Source organism: Brachycentrus maculatus, unplaced genomic scaffold (genome assembly GCF_059751285.1).
Source record: "Brachycentrus maculatus isolate JH-2025_06_01 unplaced genomic scaffold, ASM5975128v1 h1tg000537l, whole genome shotgun sequence".
Taxonomy (NCBI): domain Eukaryota; kingdom Metazoa; phylum Arthropoda; class Insecta; order Trichoptera; family Brachycentridae; genus Brachycentrus; species Brachycentrus maculatus.
Genome location: NW_028281283.1, coordinates 16,254 through 37,389, shown reverse-complemented (window position 1 = coordinate 37,389; position 21,136 = coordinate 16,254). Strand labels below are relative to the sequence as shown.

The following is a 21,136-nucleotide window of genomic DNA, read 5'->3' as shown; positions in this document are numbered from 1 at the left end:
CCCGACAGTGGGAAAGTACAGCCAATCAGCGGCCGGGGGAGAGAGACAGCCATATCTCTGTCTCTCTCTAATGGGCACCGGACGGGCTACACTTTCATACCGTACCGGTGCCGTTCCAACAGTTCGTTATTACATTACAATTTACAATTTACAAGTTTATTTTATCAGTAATCTATATCAGTAATCTATTTATGTATTAACATCTAGGCGCATTTAATATTAACATTGTCTTATTCTTTCTTATATCTAATACATTCTGTAAATACATGAGAAATCGGTAGAATCCATAGAGGCCCTTCTTCGGGCCGCATTCCGACGGGCGACCGTTTCGCTCGCCGCCAGGCGCCTGGAATTCTTTTTTAGGGCCGCCGCACGGGGTGTGCGATCTGTCCGTAACAAAAACAATAAAACCACATCCGCTCCCTAGGTGGAGCATATGGAATCCACAAACTGTCTCTAGGCTTTTCTGTCGGGTGCCAACTCCCTTGCATCCTCTCAAGTCAGATCCGCGTCCCGAAGTTCTTACGAGAACTGCTGACGAATTGTCAGCAGTGGTCGTCCTGGACAGCGCGAACCTGATGCCTTGTAAAAGAGGCAAGCTTGATTAAGGCTCTTAGGAGGTATGCGGAGTACATGGCCAAGCCAACTGAATCGCCTCTTCTTGACGATAGTTGTGACCAAGATTTGCTGCATTCTACGCCTTGTCTCTTCATTTCTCACAAAGCCAAACCACCACGCCTGAAATTCTCCGCAGACACCTATTCTCAAAGCTCAGTACACGGTTGCTCTGGGCCCTTGTAAGGTGCCATGTTTCACAGCCGTATAAGAGAACAGGAGCAATGCAGGCGTTGTGAAGGCGGCATTTGGTCTTCACCGAGTATAAATTAGATCTCCAGACAGCCTTCATACTATTAAAAATGCGGACCCTGCGAGTCTTAAGCGCACTACCAGTTCCTTCTGAAGGTTGCCATTTTCAGTCACTTACACTCCCAAGTACTTGAAACTCTCAACCCTTTCGATGAGCTGGTTACTCAACGGCAAGGGTTGTTGGGCATCTAGGCATGAGTTGTTGCACAACATATGGGTTTTTGCAACATTTATTGTAAGTCCCGTGTGCGTAGAATACCTATTTACCTTGTCGACGATTAATTGGAGACCCTTGATGGAGTCATCTATTATAACAGCATCATCTGCATACTCTAGGTCGCATAGTTTCTGGGAGGGGGAGATGGTTATACCTCAGTCAGATGGCAATGACTTTCGAAGAATGAAATCCACGAGGATGATAAAGAGAAACGGCGCAAGGACACAGCCTTGTCTGACTCCGGTAATAATTGTATAATAATTATTCCATTTATATAGGAATAATAATTAAAATAATACACGATAATGTTCATCTGTACATTTTTGGTATTCAAGTAAACTATTCCATATGAAATATAATTTAAACCAATTAAAACTAATATTATATTCAAATTGCTATGGATATTAATATCCTTACGTGTATACACTCAGACCTCGCTTTGCGTCGTTTCACTTTGAGTTTTTTCGAAGTTGCGTCGTTACTGAATTAGACTAATTTTCGCTATCTTTAATGTTTATACGATTTCCAATGGAAAATATCAATTCACTTTGTGTTGTTTCAATTTGCGTCGCGATATATTGGAACGTATCTACGACGCAAAGTGAGGTCTTAGTGTAATATGTACATCATCGGACAGCACAAACGGATTTTTTAAATAATATTGACAATAAAAATGAAATATTCTCATGCAACACTCAAATCAATATTCAAATTCAAAATTTCAGTAATTTGCAAGGAAAACAAGAGTTTTAAAATCTTAAAAGTTCATGGTTTGTCCGCAAAAATCAAAAATAATCCTAATCTTGGATAAACTTTTTTTCTTCTTTTGTCAATGAACAATTAAGATTATTCTTTAATCGCTTAAAATATATAAATTTTACACGGATTTGTATTTGAAAAGAGACCCCTATAAAAGTGGACACATACAAATAATATTTATGTGTGGATAAAGACTTGAGATATTTTATTTTTTATTTGTGTCAAGATTTATTAATTTATTAGCTCATAACTTGTTGCTGGTAATGTTATTTTGCCACGATCTTCCCGTGTTTGCGCTGTCCACGTGATGTCAGAATGTCCCGAAGTCCCTGCCGAGTTGGCGCTCCTTGGCAGTCCTCTTCAGCAGAATGACACACACTACAAGTAATACCACAAGAGCTAACACTAACCCCAAAAGTGTGTACATGGCATGTCTGATAGTATCATTTCCATCTGAAAAATGGCAAGGATGAAAAATTAAATCATAGAACATGTAGGTACTTAAAACATTAATATTAATATAGTAATATTTCCGAGGAAATCACTAGAATATTTTCCAAAAAAAATACTCGGTGTAAAACCATTTAACAAATAGCGAGTTTTTAAATTTATGAAATGAATGCTGTTTTAATCATCCAAAAATGATTAATAATGGGATTTTTATGTCGCATGTTTCTCTTTTATTGTCAAACGGTTTGAACCGCATTTCTTCATCCATTATCTAAGCCAGTGTGGATTGTAAACATAGCCGGTGCACACAACATAGATGAGGGAGTTTTCATCGAGAAAGGAATACGGAAGTCTGGGCAATTGTAGGACTTAAAACATGTTATTAGCTGGTTTTAGTGATGAGTTTAAACATTCACGATTCTACATCATAACACTCAATTTTGAAAAGTTGTATTGATGTTTCTATTGATAACACAATTTATATTTTTGGGAAAATGAGAAATTTGGGTGATGTGTTTGTCAATCATGACTAGAATGGTGACTGTTACACAGTGTATAAAGCATCCATATTCTCACTTCCATATTCTCAACTCATTAAAAACTTCTTGTAAGGAATGAAATAAAATTATGATTCTACTGTCGTTTATGGTTTGTCAGGGTCGAACGAGGCACACACCACAAAATGAATAGCTCCTAAGTGGAGCAAAATTCAGCACTTGTATAGACATTTGGACATTATATGTATTTGTGATTGGTGTTTACCATCACTAATCCGGAGATGGTTAGTAGAAGTGCGCCCCTCTCTGTCCTGTGTTGTATTGGCCACAGTCGGCAGCAGCTGGTTCCAGAAGGAGGCTGACTTGGACACCCCTGTTCCCTTCTCTTGTCTCCCTTCTCCGCTCCCCAAGCCCCTCACGTGCCTGTCTCGCGAGGTGTAAGGCTGCCAGGCATCGTACTGCCGAGGTGACATGGGATATCTACGCATATTTAATACTTAATTATATTTTTAAGTGCATACTTACATAAAAAGGGTATTATTGAACATAGATCCAAATGAGCAAAAGCAAACCGGAACACTAATTGTATGAAATTATTTCTTCAAGCATAGTTATGGTTTGGTTCAAGTTTAACTCCGCATAAATGAAACTAGATTTGTATTGAGACTGCTCCGGTCTAAATATTGATGTAGTTAATTTTTTGTACTAAAGTTAAAAGCTACAGTAACGTTTTAACCTATTTTGAGACGTATGCAATTTAGAAATTGCATGTTTTTATTTTTGGCATTTATTTACAAGATCTTAGTAGCACAAAATGGAAGAATAAATACAGAAAATACACAAAATACAGAATCAGCAAAAATCAAAAGTAATTGCTTTTTGATAATAATATTTAATGTCAAGATCTCAATGCTAAGATTATAGTTTCCCTGGCAATATGAAATACTACTATAGTGTAGTGGTTAACACGTTTGGCTACTATGCTTGAGTTCCTTGGTTCAATTACCTAGTGATTTTTCAGTCAAATATTTATTTAATATTACGCTGAAGTGCAGGATAGATAACATTGCCTTCGTGAGATTAATGATTAAGATAACATCGCTTTTATATGTTGTAGTGGCCTACGCACTATTGGGTACGTATAAAGGTAAACAGAAAAAGAAGAATTTAATACACGGACCACATTTGCTACGGATAAGGGAAAGGGAAAGAAGCGTAATATTTCAGTGAATTTTTCATATGAAAATGGATTGATATCTCAATGAATACAATGGAACGCCGGACATCCAAACTAATCGGGGCTGTGGCCTGTTCGAATTTGGAAAAGTAATTAAATATACAGTGTAAAAAATAGAGACATTCGAGTTAGCAGCACCTCGCGAATTATAGTACTTGAGTAGCAATACAGGTGTACTTTATAGTACTGTGTACTTTATGTACTTGTTAATAAATTTGAAACAAAAATAGGTTATACCTGCATATAATAATAATAATAATAATAAATGTGTTCTTCAGTCTCTGAGTGTTTTTTTATAAATGTTTTCCTACAAGTATTTCTCATCAAAATCTTGTTCGGATATTACTGAGAGATAATGAAATAAGATCAAGACAAATTAGTATTGATAAAGCATGATTTACCCAAACTTAATGAATTCCGCCCACATTACTCTCATTCGTTTACTTAGTCTCTCTTCTTGTTGGGTTAGCCTTCTCCGAGTTAACTGCTGGAATAGAGTTGGTCCGAAGAGATACGGGAGATCTGAAGTATGTGCAGCACCTAATATGTTTAAAAACATTGTTTTAAAACTGCCAACAAATGATTTAGGGAGCTGTAGAAAATTGTAGTCCATTTTATAAATCTCCATAGAATTTAAAAATTAGATTTGGCTTGCAATTGAGTCAGTAAAAGAGTTTGTGTCGGGTTATCGTCCCGTGTTTAGTGTCCGGACTTTAATGGGGATTCTTAGGCAACTTAGGAACTTACCTGAAAGTAGTATTAAATTGACATATTTGCACATTTTATCAATAAAACACTGTTTTTCCTAAGAGACATAATAATGTATGCATTGATTACTTAAATATTTCTGTTAAAATGGATTTTAACTGAATTCAGATTTGATTGATAATTATTATGATAATTAAAATGATAATTGATACTGCAGATCGATCAATATATAATAATTAAGAGTGATTTGTGGTCCTGTGGTTAGTATCCCAGATTCTGAGTAAGAGTTTCTGAATTCGAGCCCGCTCTAACACAACTTGATTTCTATTCTTAATAATAGTCTGCCAAGGTATTCATTGATGAATGCAGTATGAAATTGAAATATTAGAGTGTATAATTTTGTTTCTTCTGTTTATTAACAAAATATTTAAAATGGATTTCAAGAAAGAGTGGTATAATAAAATAAAAATTAAATAAAAATGGATAGATATTACCACAAAGGGACTGCCGAATCAATAAATGAAATTTTTGTATATAATAAGAATACAAATGTTTATCTTTAATATGTACGTATGTAATACACCAAACCTGTTATATTTAACTGTTTTCCATTAAGATCAACACCGCCATTCTCTTGATATTGGTAAACATAAAGAGGTTTTGCTGTCTTCACCAGATAAGACAGCAGTTTGTCATGTGGAGCTTCAAACTGACTCTCGGAATACAAGTACAGGAGTTGTTTGAGAAGACCCCATGAATCTCCTTCTTTAGTTTGATCAATGTATTCCCATTTAATTATCTCTCGAATTTGTTTTGCATTGATACTTGATGTTAGTTTGTGTGATGCCATAATATTGGGTATTGCCGTATAGTCAATGTAGTGTCGAAGCTGATGATAACCTTGACGCGCTAAATCTTGCCAATGCTCTGGAATGGGAAATAGTATGAAATTAAAGATATGCGATTGTCTATAATCAAACACCAGATTTAACCCTGAGGTCTATTACATTAATATATCTTGACGTTATCGCAGTCCTTGAGTGCAATCAAATAAAAAATGGTGTTCAAATTAGAAGTTGAAATAATATTTTAAGCCTCTCCCATAGTAAAATAATATAAATTAAAATAAAGTTTAAAGAATTCTCACCTGCAGTCAGAAGAAAAAAGGTACATATTTACTTCACAAAGTTATAGCTTCATATAATGATAATATAATAACTAATACAATTTGCCGATGATTCTTTAATAGGCATATTATTCTTTTAGGCATATTATTTACCTATTGAGTCGGTGGCCTCGAAATTGGTAAGTCCAGTTAGAATAGGTATTTGATGAAAATTTCCTGAAGAAACAGCCAGGGAGGGATTGACTGGAATAAATCTATCTTTTTCCTCTAAAAAACTGTCGACTGTCGGAATCATAACATCTGTCCAGTTACCTGTCTACAAACAACATCAATTTCGTTAAATTACCCAATAGAAATATTTTGATTATTTTCATACAAACAAAGTAAACACTTACTTGATATTGAGTTTTAAAAGCCTTCAAAATATCGTTGCTTGATTTTTCTCTTAGGCATAGAATCATTTCCTTAGGCGAGTCAAAGAAACATCCCAAAATAGATGCAATTATTCTAGAAGGACGTGTCACATCTCTTTCGGTCCAAAATGGTCCCAGATTAGCTGACATTATAATGGCACGTGAGAACAAAGCTGAAATGTAGACATGGGTAATTTTAAATAATGTATGTTATTTCAAATAGTCTATATGGTTTTACGTTGAAACAGATGTATCTTCCAAGTTGTTTACTGCATAATTATTTTGTCAGCAATATGAATGAATTAATGAAATAACCTTTTGTTCTTGGAGAAATCATATGGTAAAGCACGCTCGTACCACCCGCTGAATGTCCCAAAAGAGTAACCTTTTCAGGATCTCCGCCAAATCTTAAAAATAAATTTAAAATGTTTATATTTTAGTATATTACTGATGTTTTCATTCCTTTACAATATTGATGAAGATTTGTGATTGAATTCATGAATAAACTTATGGAAATATTAAATTATACTGTAAATTAAAGTATATGCAGTAGTATTATTATACATAGGTACCGTAGAACGGGGCTACTTGAACTTTAATGTGTTACTAGAGCCCAGTACAATTTTTTTTTTAGATCATGGTATTGATCGAAGTATCGTGACAATAAGTGTCACCTGTCAGGGAAACAATGAATCATGTCGATACATTTATAATTGTAGACCAAATACAGATTTAAATATTTTTTTGTACTGGGCTCAAGTAACACATCAAAGTTCAAGTAGCCCCGTTCTACTGTACTTTTCTACTTTTTAAAAAAAATGGGAGTTACATTTTTCACTTCTTCGTTTTTGTCTCAAGTGTTCAGTGTTCAAAGCAATCAGTCGACCATGGTCGATTAAAAGCGAAATCACTCCAGCCAGTGATAACTGATACTCACTATAAAACTTATCTTAGTTTTTTTTAATGGTATTTAATTTGTGATGGTATGATTTTATGTGTTTTAATGGTATGATTTTAAAATTCAAAAGACCTTTCAATGTTCTCTCGGACCCACAGCATGGCATAGTACTGATCAAGCAGGCCGAGGTTACCGCGCGCCTCCAGAGCTCCCAAACAGAAGAATCCAAAGACGTTCAAGCGGTAACTGGCGCTCACTACCAGCAGACCCTCGGCTGCTAAGTCCTGGCCTGGTAAATCTTGCGGACCAGAGCTGGACCAATCACTGTAGAATACTATCACAACTGGCAGTTTGCCAAATCGCTGTTCATTCTATAATTTAAAAAAAATGTTCCTAATATACATGTACAGTATTGCCCCTCAGTATTTGCAGTTTCATGTAATTTAGCAAACTTGAAAGCAAAGGCAATTACTTCAATCCAGGCATTCCTACTTCTTCTCTTCTGCACCCCAATGATGCATAGGGCACTGCATCATATAAACGCAGTGTTATCTTGATCATTAACACATGAAGGAAAGGAGATCAGACCTTCCCTTTAGGTACCAGTCCAGGGTATTGAAAGCTGTCCCACCGCATGCCTAGATTTGATACAGAAGCATCTAGGCTTCCTGACAGATTTGCTCTTGCAAAGCAATTTTGTTTTAACTTGGGCAATTTATTGAAAATGTGAAACAATATAAAATTGTATCCCAATTTTACTGTGAATTTACATTTAAAAGCTTTCAATATAGCTGTCACTGCCAATCTAAATAAATACAAAATTGTAAATCCGTCACCAAATTTTCTAGAAGTACCAGTCCAGAGTAATATTGAACAAATATTGGAGTGAAATATCACTTATATATTTAAACCCCACCTAGGAATCAAACCCGGGACCTCCAGTACGGTAGCCGAGCGTGCTGACCATTACACTATGGAGGTGGACATTCCACGTTTTTGAAAGGTTAACTCATTGGATTCTCAATATTTACAACCTTTTATAGGAAAGTAACACTTTGCACATACTGAGGGATGCCTGTACAACAAAAAGCACAAAAATATAGCAAATCAGGCACACATCACGTTTTAATGTATTGATACTGATTATATTTAAATTGTTCAATTCATTCATTACTTGATTTATTATGATAAGGTGAGATTTTATTGTGATAAAACAATGTAGCTTACATCTGGAGCCCAAATATTAAGATACAAGCAGTCTTCACTGTGTTTCCGTGATGCCGGAGCCCCTTCGGGTGTAGTCCGCTGGAGCTGGAGACATGGAGGACCAAAGTCCTGAGCAAACAGGGTACGCTGCCATCCTTTGTGCTTTTCTGGAGGCTACATATTCAAAAATATACTTAAGTTAATCTTCCATTACAATATTGTACTAATAAACATAAAGAAAAGAAAGATAAGAGTGCATTGGCTGTTTTATGAGCTAGAGAAATACAAAATAATGCATATTTTATTACAATTGAAAGTAGAAGGTAAATGCAACATACGTAGAAGATGTGCATCCCGGCTTAAAAACCTTGAGATAATGGTTCCTCTGTAGTACTAAGTCATTGTTTAGAGTGGTTGCAGACGAAAATCGCCATGATGATTACTGACTGTCAGCAAGTATGAGTATGCAACCTCGAGTGCCCTACCTATCGCTTCTATTCTCCTTTTAATATCTACATTCCTCTTATCCTTGCTTTTCAATATATAGGTAATTTTCTAATCCCTAAGCATCTTTCACTCTTAGATTCAAGAATCTGGAGCTAATCACTATGCCTTCATATAATTGATCATCAAAGTAGAGTGCGTTGATCTGAAGGTGCCCAATACATCACGGCTGTCTAAACTCAAAAACAGTAAGGGACATTTTTTGAAATCATTTTTGTACTAAGTAGGATTCTACTTAGTCCAAAAACCCAAAAAAACGTACCACAAAAAAATGTCCCTTACTGTGTTTTAAGTTTGGACAGCCGATCACTCAGTGCAGATAGGAATCAGAATAAAAATATTAATTGGGTTCACCACTAAGTATTATAAAACTTTATTTCTTTCTATTTACTATCAATGCAGTATTTGATATCTGGTATGGTAGGTTTTCAGATAAATTTACATACGTGGTAAGATCTACATAATAAATGTATTTAAAATTATTACTACCGCAAATCTCAATCTTCCTGTTGGAGCTGCAGCATAAGGTATACCCAAGAATGCATCTATGGGAATTCTGGAAGATTCGGGATATATCTTAACCTGTCAACAGGTAAAAATCACAATTATTAGATATCCGACCCACTGTGACATTTCAAATTGCATCATAAAACTTCATTAATTATGTTTTCTAAAAGGTCTCTATTTCAATTGGTGATTTAAATATGTACATTTTAATTTTTATTCCTTTTTTATTTATCAGTTTTTTTTTTTAAATTCATGTGTTTATATTCAAAATTCAATTCTGTGTTTCTCAAATTATTAAAGACACAAAATTTTCAAGGTCATTTTCAACAGTCTTTTTCATAAGGACAATTTTTCTAAGATATTGATTTATAAGGTAAAAAAAATAAAATGATCATGTTTGAAGAAAATTACACAAAGTTTTATTTTAAATAATGTAAGATGACGAAAGTAGAATGAATTAAAAAAAAACGTAATAAAAAAAAAATGCTTTCATTCAAAAGCTTACTCTTAACTCTTACCACTCTGTAGGCCAGACATTCTGGCCCGTATGATTCTAGTAGGCAGCTCCGTGGGCCACAATGTCTGGCCCGGCGCAGGTATAATTTTAATCATTGATTTCTCTATCACCCAAGTATATTCTAACAAAAAATATTTGAGATAAATGCGATTAATCATCGCAACATATTGAATTAACCAACATTTCTTCAATAAAACTTTCCTTTACTTAGATATAATCTAGGAAAAATAGATGATCATTTTGGATGATAGAATATTTGTCATACGCTAATATTTTTGGGACAGTCAGTCGTTATCCTTAATTTATGACGGTTCTCCAAGGATACTCTTACTTTTTGTGACCATATTTTTTCGTTTTGTGGAGCTATTATATTTAAAAATTTTGTAAAATAACAGTTAAAATAACAGAAATTGTATTTTATGTGTTTATAATAAATATTTTATAGTTAATCCGCCATGGAAAACGATGAAAGTTACACTTTCAAGTTCGGTTATAAAAACGAATAGTCATATGAATTGCCAGACAGAGTATCCCAAAATAAGGGAACCAAAATATTTATTTTAATGGTAGAAAAACGTCACATTTTTTGATCAGAGTAACTGATAAGTTATGAGAAAAAATGGTCAGAGTGGAAAAGGTTAAAGGTAGGGTTTTCTATAGGAGTGTGCGACAAGTGAGACCACACAGGGCCTCGCACTAAAAGAATATATTAGTGCTAGGAAGTAATCAAATAAATAAAATAAAAAAATATATATATATATAAATATATATATATATATATATATATATATATATATATATATATATTTATATATATATATATATATATATATATATATATATATATATATATATATACATATATATATATATATATATATGTATATATATATAAATATATATATATATATATTATATATATATATATATATACATATATATATATATATATATATATATATATATATATATATATATATATATATTTATATATATATATAAATATATATATATATATATATATATATATATATATATATATATATATATATATATATATATATATATATATATATATATATATATATATATATATATATATATATATATATATATATATATATATATATATATATATATATATATATATATATATATATATATATATATATATATATATATATATATATATATATATATATATATATATATATATATATATATATATATATATATATATATATATATATATATATATATATATATATATATATATATATATATATATATATATATATATATATATATATATATATATATATATATATATATATATATATATATATATATATATATATTTATATATATATATATACATATATATATATATATATATATATATATATATATATATATATATATATATATATATATATATATATATATATATATATATATATATATATATATATATATATAAATGAATCTTATTAAAAAAAATTGGAGACGGTCTTTTTTGGGTAATCGACCTCGCAAAACTTCCCAAAGACCCGATAGCCTTGCTGTCTCTAGAGATGGTGCTACTTAAAAACACTGGTTCTTTACCCCTGATATAATCAAAAGACTCTTTGGCTTAGCTTACCCCCACTATGGCTCCCTGGTTGATGACAACGGTCGGTTCCTGAGCTCCTCTCACTAGCGACAGCAGCAGAGAGCACAGCAGATAGTGAAAGAGGGCGGATAGTACGGGGTAACGCAAGGAGTGCGGCGGGGGGAGGGGGAACGATGACGTCACCAGCCATTTCATCGAGCAGCACATCACGATTTGCTCACCTATGTGATCATTTACAGTTTAACGCTTAAAAATTAAATATGGGTCAGGAGCAATAAAGAAATACATATTTAATTTACAACATTTTGAGTGTGTCCAAATACTTGTTCACAAAATCTGGATTATCTCCAATTACAGGAGTTATTTTCATATTATTTTTTGACATCTCATCAAAGATGAAGAAGAATATGGAAGTCTGGGCATTTACTTTAGAAAGCTTCTTTACATCTCACCAATAGATGTCTCTAGTGAAGTTCTAGTGATTCAAGAACAAGGTTTCTAAATTGGTTCATATATATGGAACTTCCATGAATTTGAGTAGTGATTATAGTAACTTTAAACATAAAGAGTAAATCCACTCACAAGTAGGCATAGGCTATGAAACTTTTAAAGTTGAAGCCTGAGTAGGGACATGATAAACGGTGTTACATAAGCCGTAGCTAGATTTCAGAGTCACTTGGACGTTAGGTAAAAATGAGTAGTGTGGTTGTCAATAATGGGTAGAATTGGTGAATGTTACACGTGTGTAAAGTGATCACTTAAACCAGCCTATGACGGTCGTCAGCCCCGTAAATGCCCAGACTTCCATATTCTTCTTCATCTTTGATGAGATGTCAAAAAATAACATATTTAATTTGATGAACAACAAATATTTTTGCATAATATTGCACCTACATAAAGGTATTTTCTAGGTCTAGGAGAGCGTAGGATAATTAAATATAAAGAGAAGTTAAAACATTTCATTCAGTAGAGAATTGATACCCAGAGCTGGGATTCCATATGAACGTCAACGTTTTTTCTTCGTAGTGAAGATAATTTATTTTTGCTCGTATTCTGTTAAACATTTTTTTTTCTCTTCAGTTTCTTTCTTTTCCTGACTGAACATATTTAAAAATGTCAGTTAAAGCACACTACGAAGTTAAATCAGTAGCTTCAATATAGAATTAAACATATATCTTCTTCAAACCATTATTCACACCCCAATGGTGCATAGGGCACTGTATAATATAAACGCAGTGTTATCTTGATCGTTAACACAAGAAGAAAAGATGATCAGCCCTCCTCTTCAGGTACCAGTCCAGGGTAACATTGAATAATGATTGGAGTGAAAAAATCACTAATATTTATTTCCACCCTCCCCTGGGAATCGAACCCGGGACCTTCAGAACGGTATCCAAGCCTGCTGACCGCTCTACGGAGGCGTACAAATATGTACATTCAGATATTTAAATCGATTATAATATTTTTATTGACATGCAAAACATATTTCAATATTGAGAGTTAACTTGTGTAATTCGAATAATCTAAATAATAATAACAATGTAACGACAATAAATTATGTGGCAGATAATAGCTTCACGCTTCAGGAATTGGGTGTGAAATCCTACTATCCTAGATAATTTATTTTAAAATGTTTACATACTCCTATGAAGTACAGCTTAATTAATTGTAAATATAATATATGTGTAAATGTAATCCCATTTTCGCTGTAACGTATATTTATAGGAGTATATAGTAAGCTAGGAGTGTATGTCAGGACAGACGAGTGTGTCGTTCCATCCTCTCTGCCAACGCCTTCAGAGAAATGGCGTGATGGTAGTAGTAGCAGTAGTAGTAGTTAGATAAAAGTTATGAGTGACTGCCCTATGTGACGTAAATTAACGTTATTTAAAAAGGACTTCTAATGTGTAGGGTGTATATTTTTTCTTAAAATAAAACGCATAAAAAAATACAAATTTCCAATGAATACTACAGTAAGTAATTGATAAAAACATTATACCTATTTAGAATAAGAAAAAGTTATCATGAAAATTTTTCTTTAAGTTGGAATGAGAGAAAATATTTTATTTCATGAATTTTCTACGTGTATATGGAATTCGATTGGCAGAAATTTATTTGTAATGTTATTAAATGAAAAAAGTGGATAGTTTATATTTGAAGCACCAACTTTGTGATTTTCAATTTTATAATTAAAATGTAACTTTGTTTTAAAATCAGCAGTCGTGATAAAGAAGCGGTTAGCTTCGAAACCGGTAGACATTATAATTATGTTATAATAATATATTTTTAGTGATTTTAAAACAAAGTTGCATTTTAATTATGAACAAAGTGTTTTTCGAAATCTGTATTTTTTGTCATACTGAGAAAAAATATGTTATTCTTGATTTATCTACGAGTTTATGGAAATATATCGGCACAAATAATATAAATTTCTAATGTTAGGTCGAATTATTTTTTGACATCTCAACATAGATAAAGAAGAATATGAAAGTCTGTGCGTTTAATAAGGCTTACCACCATCATAGGTTTAAGTGATCACTTTACGCACGAGTAGCATTCACCAATTCTACCCATGATTGACAAATTGATTGTAAAGTGATCTCTCAAACAAGCCTATGACGATCGTAAGCCCCGTAAATGCCCAGAGTATCATATTCCTCTTCATCTATGCTGACATGCCAAAAAATAATATGAAAAATAACTCCTATAATTGGAGATAATCCTGATTTGAGAACAAGTATTTGGGCACACTCAAAATGTTGTTAATAGTCAACAGTGTTTTTCTACATTTCTATTATTTGTCACACTGGCTAAGATGTAACAATGAATTGTAATAAATAAATACAAACAATTTAATGCAATAACTCACTGGTAATTGATCCTTACACAGAAACATGAAAAACAACAGAATGATCACATTATGCTTAGTAACGAAAACACATAGTTTATTTTTCTAAATAATTTTTAAACTGGATAGCATTTCAATAATTAATGTGTTTGCAATAAATTTCGTGTTGAATTTAAAATAAGATGCGTACGGAATTTTTATTTTTGACGCTAGTGGTAATTTTGATTTTCCAGTTAAGTTAAATCGTGTATTATTGATGGCGAAACGGTATTAAACGCGCTTTATGTACGTATCGAAAAAAATAGTCTAATATTAATAAAACGTGCATTATTTACAAAGAACAATGCTACACTGAATGTGTAACAGGTAATGGTAACCTGACTGCGACATTTCAACTTTTCCACCGCTTCTTCAACTATAGATGATATTTTTAAAAGATAAACGTTTATTTTTATCAATTTATCAAGATGTGATTCAAAACAAATACGTATTGTGATTTCATCTCAAATAAAAAATGCATGTATCGCTCACTCCTTTCAAGAACGTCATAAATAAAAAAAAACTTGATTTTTCAGGAGATCGTTTTAAATGTTTAAAAATATAACACAATCTATTTAAACTAAATATCAAGCCACTTTTTGAACTTTTTACTGTGCAACAGATCTTTTTAGGTAAAACCTGAAGGTTTTTTCTCCATTTGAAAAATATTTAGTTTATTTAAAAAAATAATTAAACAATACCTTTTCTTTTCAAAATGCAAAAACAACATTTTTGCCCTGTAGCGGGTAAATATTAAGTTAAAAATATACCTCTTTTGCTGGGATATAATACATTTTCTGGACACTCCGAAAACATGCATAACTGAAAATTAACGATTTTTGATTTATGATGTTCTTGAAAGGAGTAAGCGATATATATATACACACACACACACACATATATATATATATATATATATATATATATATATATATATATATATATATATATATATATATATATATATATATATATATATATATATATATATATATACAGCTTCGTTAAATCTGACTTGAACATCTACCAACGTGATCAATTAAAAAAGCTAAGAGAGGAATAGGCAGATAAAATGGGAAATGGGGAGGCAGATATAACTTAAAAAATATTTAAACAACTGCCCTCAAATTGTCAAATTTATAACGGTTTAAAAATCAAGTACATTAAAATAAGTAATAGATGCATCAGCTTAAATATTTATATTTTCAATAAACCAGCTTCAAATTTTAGTTAAAGATTATGTTACTAAAAATAAAAATAAGCTGTTTTAATTGTTTTCATAATAAATAACGTTTACAAACCACAGCGCGATGATGCAGTAGTTAGCCGCGGAGGGAACTCTTCCGGTCTGGCCATTGTGGTACTTCCGGTCCTACCATGGCCGCTACCGTTGGCTGCTCACTGCTCACTGCTCACTGTCCACTGCCCACTGCCCAGGCTACAGCCACTAGCTTACCGGGATTTGCCGGTCATCATAAATTCTCTGAAAACTATATCTAGTATCTGAGATTTTATGATCATAAAATAATTTTCACCACTACGTAACCTGGTTTTGCTAATATTTTTAGAGGATTTGTTTTACAATTACAGGGAATACTCAAATCCGCGACGCTATTTTCAAAGCTTTTGCGAAGTTTTGAGAACTCAGCTATTCAAACCACGGCGTTGATGGGCGCCTGTCGATAGGCATTTAGGCTAAAAATAACATTTTCAGTAATTGATTCGGCAGTCACGTTGTGGTAAAATCTATCCATTTTTACTTTAAGTTTTACTTGGTAAATACCATTATTTAAAGTGATAAACAACTACCAAGTAGAATTTAAATTTAAAATAAAAATAACATACTTAACTATTAAAAAAAGAATCGTCAACGTGTGTGCTTGGCCGTTTTAAAGAACACATCGGACCAACCAAGAAGTGACTATGTACCATATAACATCGTGATCAACCAACTGATTTAAATAAAATGGATAGTAGTTTTGACCAATTATTCACCGTTGTCGTGGTCACAATTGATTTCAATAAACATAGTTCATGTTAGCTAAAATTTTATGAATTATTCTGGAAAGATCATATCACCGCGTTCTGGCTCAAATACAGCCTTGACTAAATGTTTATGTAATCACCTCGGTGCCCATAATTTGGTGAACACATCGAAAACAAGCATGCCAAAAAAAACATTGGTGTTTGTCACCGCGTTGCCTTATGTGTCATTGTGTTGTCAGTGGTCACGCCTAATTACCACGAGGATGGACGCATTCGGTGACATTTAAATCAGATGTGGTCTTGGATTCATGAACACGTGAATCCAAGACCATCGTCATCGATCGACGCAGTGTTATTTTGATCGTTACTTACATGAAGGCAAAGTGATCACTCCTACGCTCCAGGGTCAAGTCCAGGGTAATATTAAATAAATATTCATTCAAACCCTTATCTGCACCCCAATGGTGCATAGGGCACTGCATAATATAAACGCAGTGTTATCTTGATCGTAAACATACGAAGGAAAGGTGATCAGCCCTCGGCTTCAGGTACCAGTCTAGGGTAATATTTAATAAATAAAACAGTGAAAAAAATACTTATTTGTATTTGACAACCCCCTGGGAATCGAACTCGGGACCTCTAGAACGGTAGCCGAGCGTTCTGACCATTACACTTCGGAGGCGGTAAAATCACTAATATTTATTTTCACTCCCCCCCCCCACTGGGAATCAAACTTGGGACCTCCAGCACAATAGCTAAACACTTTAACACTTATATTTAGCACTTGCAAATAAATTTCTTACAAAGATGTCTTCTTTGGTGCAGTGAAACAATATTCCATCTACAATAGTAGAGGAGATATTGAATTTAGGAAAATACAAATATGTCAAGTATAATTGAATTTGGTTAGGAGTTTATTTGTGACAAACGCAAATTAATTCGTATTACGCTTGTACGTTGGACGGATAAACTATGTAATACACCTGCTGATAAGTATCATGAATTTATTTAAATTATGAGGCGGGTTTTAAATGAAAATGACAAATTTCTACATTACCGTTATAATAATTAACCGCATATTATCGCAGAATATGTCCCATTGTTCGAAGCCGTCGTTATTGCCGTATCAATTATTTTACATCAGGAATGATGTCACAACTTTCCCGACAGATTTTCAAGTGAACAACTACTGTTGATTTATTACATATTACATACACCGACGTATGTAATATGTAATTATTAAAACATTTAAATTTATTAAAGTTTATTGATATATAATTGATATATTCACGAACAAAATAGCTTTTTTCAGTGTTATAAGTTATAATATAAAAAAATATATGATAACATTGTAAACACGAAAAAAAATGATAAAAAAGATATTTGTTATAATAATTTACAATATGTTTAATTGATGGAGTTGTTACAAAGTATTCCGTGAGAAATTCTAATCATATCGACTTTGTATATAATATAATTTTTTAGCATATTCAATTTATGATATGGAAAATGTTACATATTGGATGATTATTTTTCTATTTTATTGTTTATGGCGATATTTCCTTTTTTCAGCGTCGATTCAAAAAGGAAGATAGCGCGTTTACTGCGATAACTGATAACTGATACATTGATAACTGTAATTTTACTTCAGTTCTATTAAGAATATTTTAATCCCAACCTTAGCTTCATGACAATATGGATCGAAATCTGGTTAGATTTTTTTTTAAGTCGTCAGTAAGAAATATTTAGAAGTAATTTTTATGTTAAGTCTACAAAAGTTAGTGGGTGCTCAATTTCCCATTGAATACTAATGACGGATTATTTTTTGTTTTGACAACCGAGAACGCGTGTTATAATTTGGTATTTTCATACCGAAATTTTGTTATGGATGTTATTAATAAAAAGACAAACAGTCAAATTGTTTTTTAATAATTATGTAAGTACTCATATTATTTTTTGATATCTCATCAAAGATGAAGAAGAATATGGAAGTCTGGGCATTTACGGGGCTTGCGACCGTCATAGGCTGGTTTAAGTGATCACTTTACACACGTGTAACATTCACCAATTCTACCCATTATTGACAACCACACTACTCAAATTCTTGGAAGTTCTATATATATGAACCAATTTAGAAACCTTGTTCATGAATCACTAGAACTTCACTAGAGACATCTATTGGTGAGAAGTAAAGAAGCTTTTTACTAAGCAGAAACTCTTATATTGGTATGTGAGATCCGAATCCTGGATTATAATCACACACATGAGAAACGCCGGAAAATACCATTTTCATTTTTATTATTAAGCTTATAATTTGACCAGATAATTTATTTACAACATTTTGAGTGTGTCCAAATACTTGTTCACAAAATAATTAAGAAGTAATTGGAGATAATCCAGATTTTGTGAACAAGTATTTGGACACACTCAAAATGTTGTATGTAAGTACTCAGTAGAAACTCTAGTTAATTTTGAAATAAGCTTATAACAGATCTAAGATTTTATTACCTAAATAAGATTTCATAAAATTAATGAATTTCCGTTCATTTTATAGGGGCAATTACCCCGCTATGTGCAGGATGCTCGTCAATTACGACATCCATTGTCTTTGAGAGATAAAACAATTATCGTCTATGGTCTGAGGAATTCCTTTACCGGAAGCTGAGGTCACTTTTAAGACCATTGTCCAAGGCTTACTGTTAGGTTTACAGATAATCATATATATTGGTCAAGGTAAAAAACAGTAAAGTTTTTTTACATGATGTTTTTTAACAAGATTTCAATATAACACGGTCCACAAAAACAATACAGATTTACATTTGTTTAAATCTGTTTACACACAATCGACAATCTCGATTCGACTCGAAAAAAATGAATAGTAAATATTAATTTCTTTCTGACATCCATTCAAACATTTTTTGTAGTTTTTATTACAAATCTCTATCGATAATAAAAGCTCATTTAAATTGTTAAATAAAATGTAATCACCTATGTTGGCCAACTAGATAAGTTAATTGGCTGACTGGTTAAAAAAATATCATAATAATATTCATAAAAATTGTAAAAACCAAAAGAAATAATTATTTTGATTACACAAGTCTTTGATTTTTCAGTTAAGTTTTTTCCCCCTTTATATAACTAACCCTTTATATTACTGAAAACATAGGTGTCACAATTAAGTCGAGAAGTCGGCAAAGTTAAACCGATTAGTCAGCTGATTAGTATGCTGATTAGTGATATTTATTATACTAGTTCGTGCATATTTATTATTTCTTTTTAACTAAAATAAATAAATAAAAAACTCTTTGTAAAAAAAAGCATTGCTGCATTTGAGCAGTCAAAATGACCGCTTAACCATTTTGGTGTTCAGCATCATCGTCTTAACCGAATAGTCTGGAAATTTTGTATGTTCATAGTCAGACTACCATTTGACAAAGAGCAAACATCAACAAAAAACGAACCTATCAATAATTCATTTTAGGTATAAAATTATTTATAGTCACTTCACATTATGCATAAAGTCGATCATGGCATATCTGATTTCAATGGTCAATTTAAGGTATTTTTAAGCAAACAAAAAGAAATCAGGGAAGCGCAGCTGGCATTGTCTCTTATATCGCATACTTTTCAACAAGGGCTGGCTCCTTGGCTCGACTGAGGTTGTTACTATTTCATAGGCAATTTAAAACAGTAAAAAGGTCGGCAGAAGAATTTGAATGAGAGCGAACTTGCTCACACACGCGGACTATCTATATTAATGGGGGAAGGGGAACGGGAGAGCAGACATCGGGTAGACAGTTCGGAAAATTAGTTTTCCTCACTTATTTGTTCCTTTCAGCGCGACATGCAACCCGCTGTACGCTAGAAGATGCACGCCGCTACAACACGCTGCACGTTGGACATCTAACGCCGAACACCACACGCGACATTAAAAGCTTTTATTTTTAAATTTAATAATTATTTTTATTTCTTAGAATCAAAGTGTTTCGATGTATTCCGTATGATTAATATCAAATTTAAACAAATTGGAATGTATTAACCACAATGTGACTGCTGAATACATTAAAGCCTAATAAACGATAAATCGCAACATAATTTTCTTAAATCCTGGTAACATTTGATGAAACTGTTTTTTTCTTTCTTAAAACATCGTTTTTGTATTGAAAAAATTAAAATTTGTATATGGGTTTGAAAAGAAAAGAATTATTGATAGGAAGGAATATTTTTACTATGTTTTTTTTTCAATATATGTATATTCTAAAAAAATGTGAATTCCGATACATTTTCTAAAAAAAATGAGCGCCGAAAGACGTCTAGCCCTCAGCACGGCCGTTCGCGTAATGTTTTGAACGTTCGAGATCTCGGCCTTAATGGAAGCTTTTATCTAGTTGGCTAACCTATACAAAAATGGTGGCAATTTTAACCCACTTTCTTTCGTTGAATCAATCTTTAATCTCGTGTATATACGTATTTTTAATTAAAATTGCAATTATAAATAAAATAAAATATTGGGAAAAATGGTGTAAAAAACATCGTAATCTGATTTAAAAATGTTATTAAATGTATTAGAAAATGATAAATAAATATGTACAAACAATATGTGAATGATATACATGAATTTTTCAGCAAAACATTTTTAGTGAGATAAACAATTAAAATACATACATGTAAAATGTTCAAATAACCTTGAAATATAACAGACTTGTGAAATATTCAGAACCAACTGTATTACAGTTTTATTAAAA

The 21,136-nt window shown here is 32.2% G+C and overlaps 1 protein-coding gene across 1 annotated transcript; it reads right to left on the bottom strand.

Annotated features, from left to right (window-relative positions):
- Positions 1–1,240: 1,240 nt before the first annotated feature.
- Positions 1,241–15,803, bottom strand: LOC148301574 (pyrethroid hydrolase Ces2a-like). The gene is made up of 12 exons (XM_088273022.1): positions 15,707–15,803; positions 11,549–11,739; positions 9,372–9,464; positions 8,400–8,552; positions 7,305–7,543; positions 6,590–6,681; positions 6,257–6,447; positions 6,015–6,177; positions 5,324–5,662; positions 4,429–4,567; positions 3,056–3,270; positions 1,241–2,296 (listed from the first exon to the last, which is right to left on the bottom strand). Exons 1-12 carry the CDS (start codon positions 15,759–15,761, stop codon positions 2,154–2,156), a joined length of 2,013 nt encoding a protein of 670 aa, XP_088129148.1. The 5' UTR covers positions 15,762–15,803; the 3' UTR covers positions 1,241–2,153.
- Between the last annotated feature and the right edge of the window lie 5,333 nt (positions 15,804–21,136).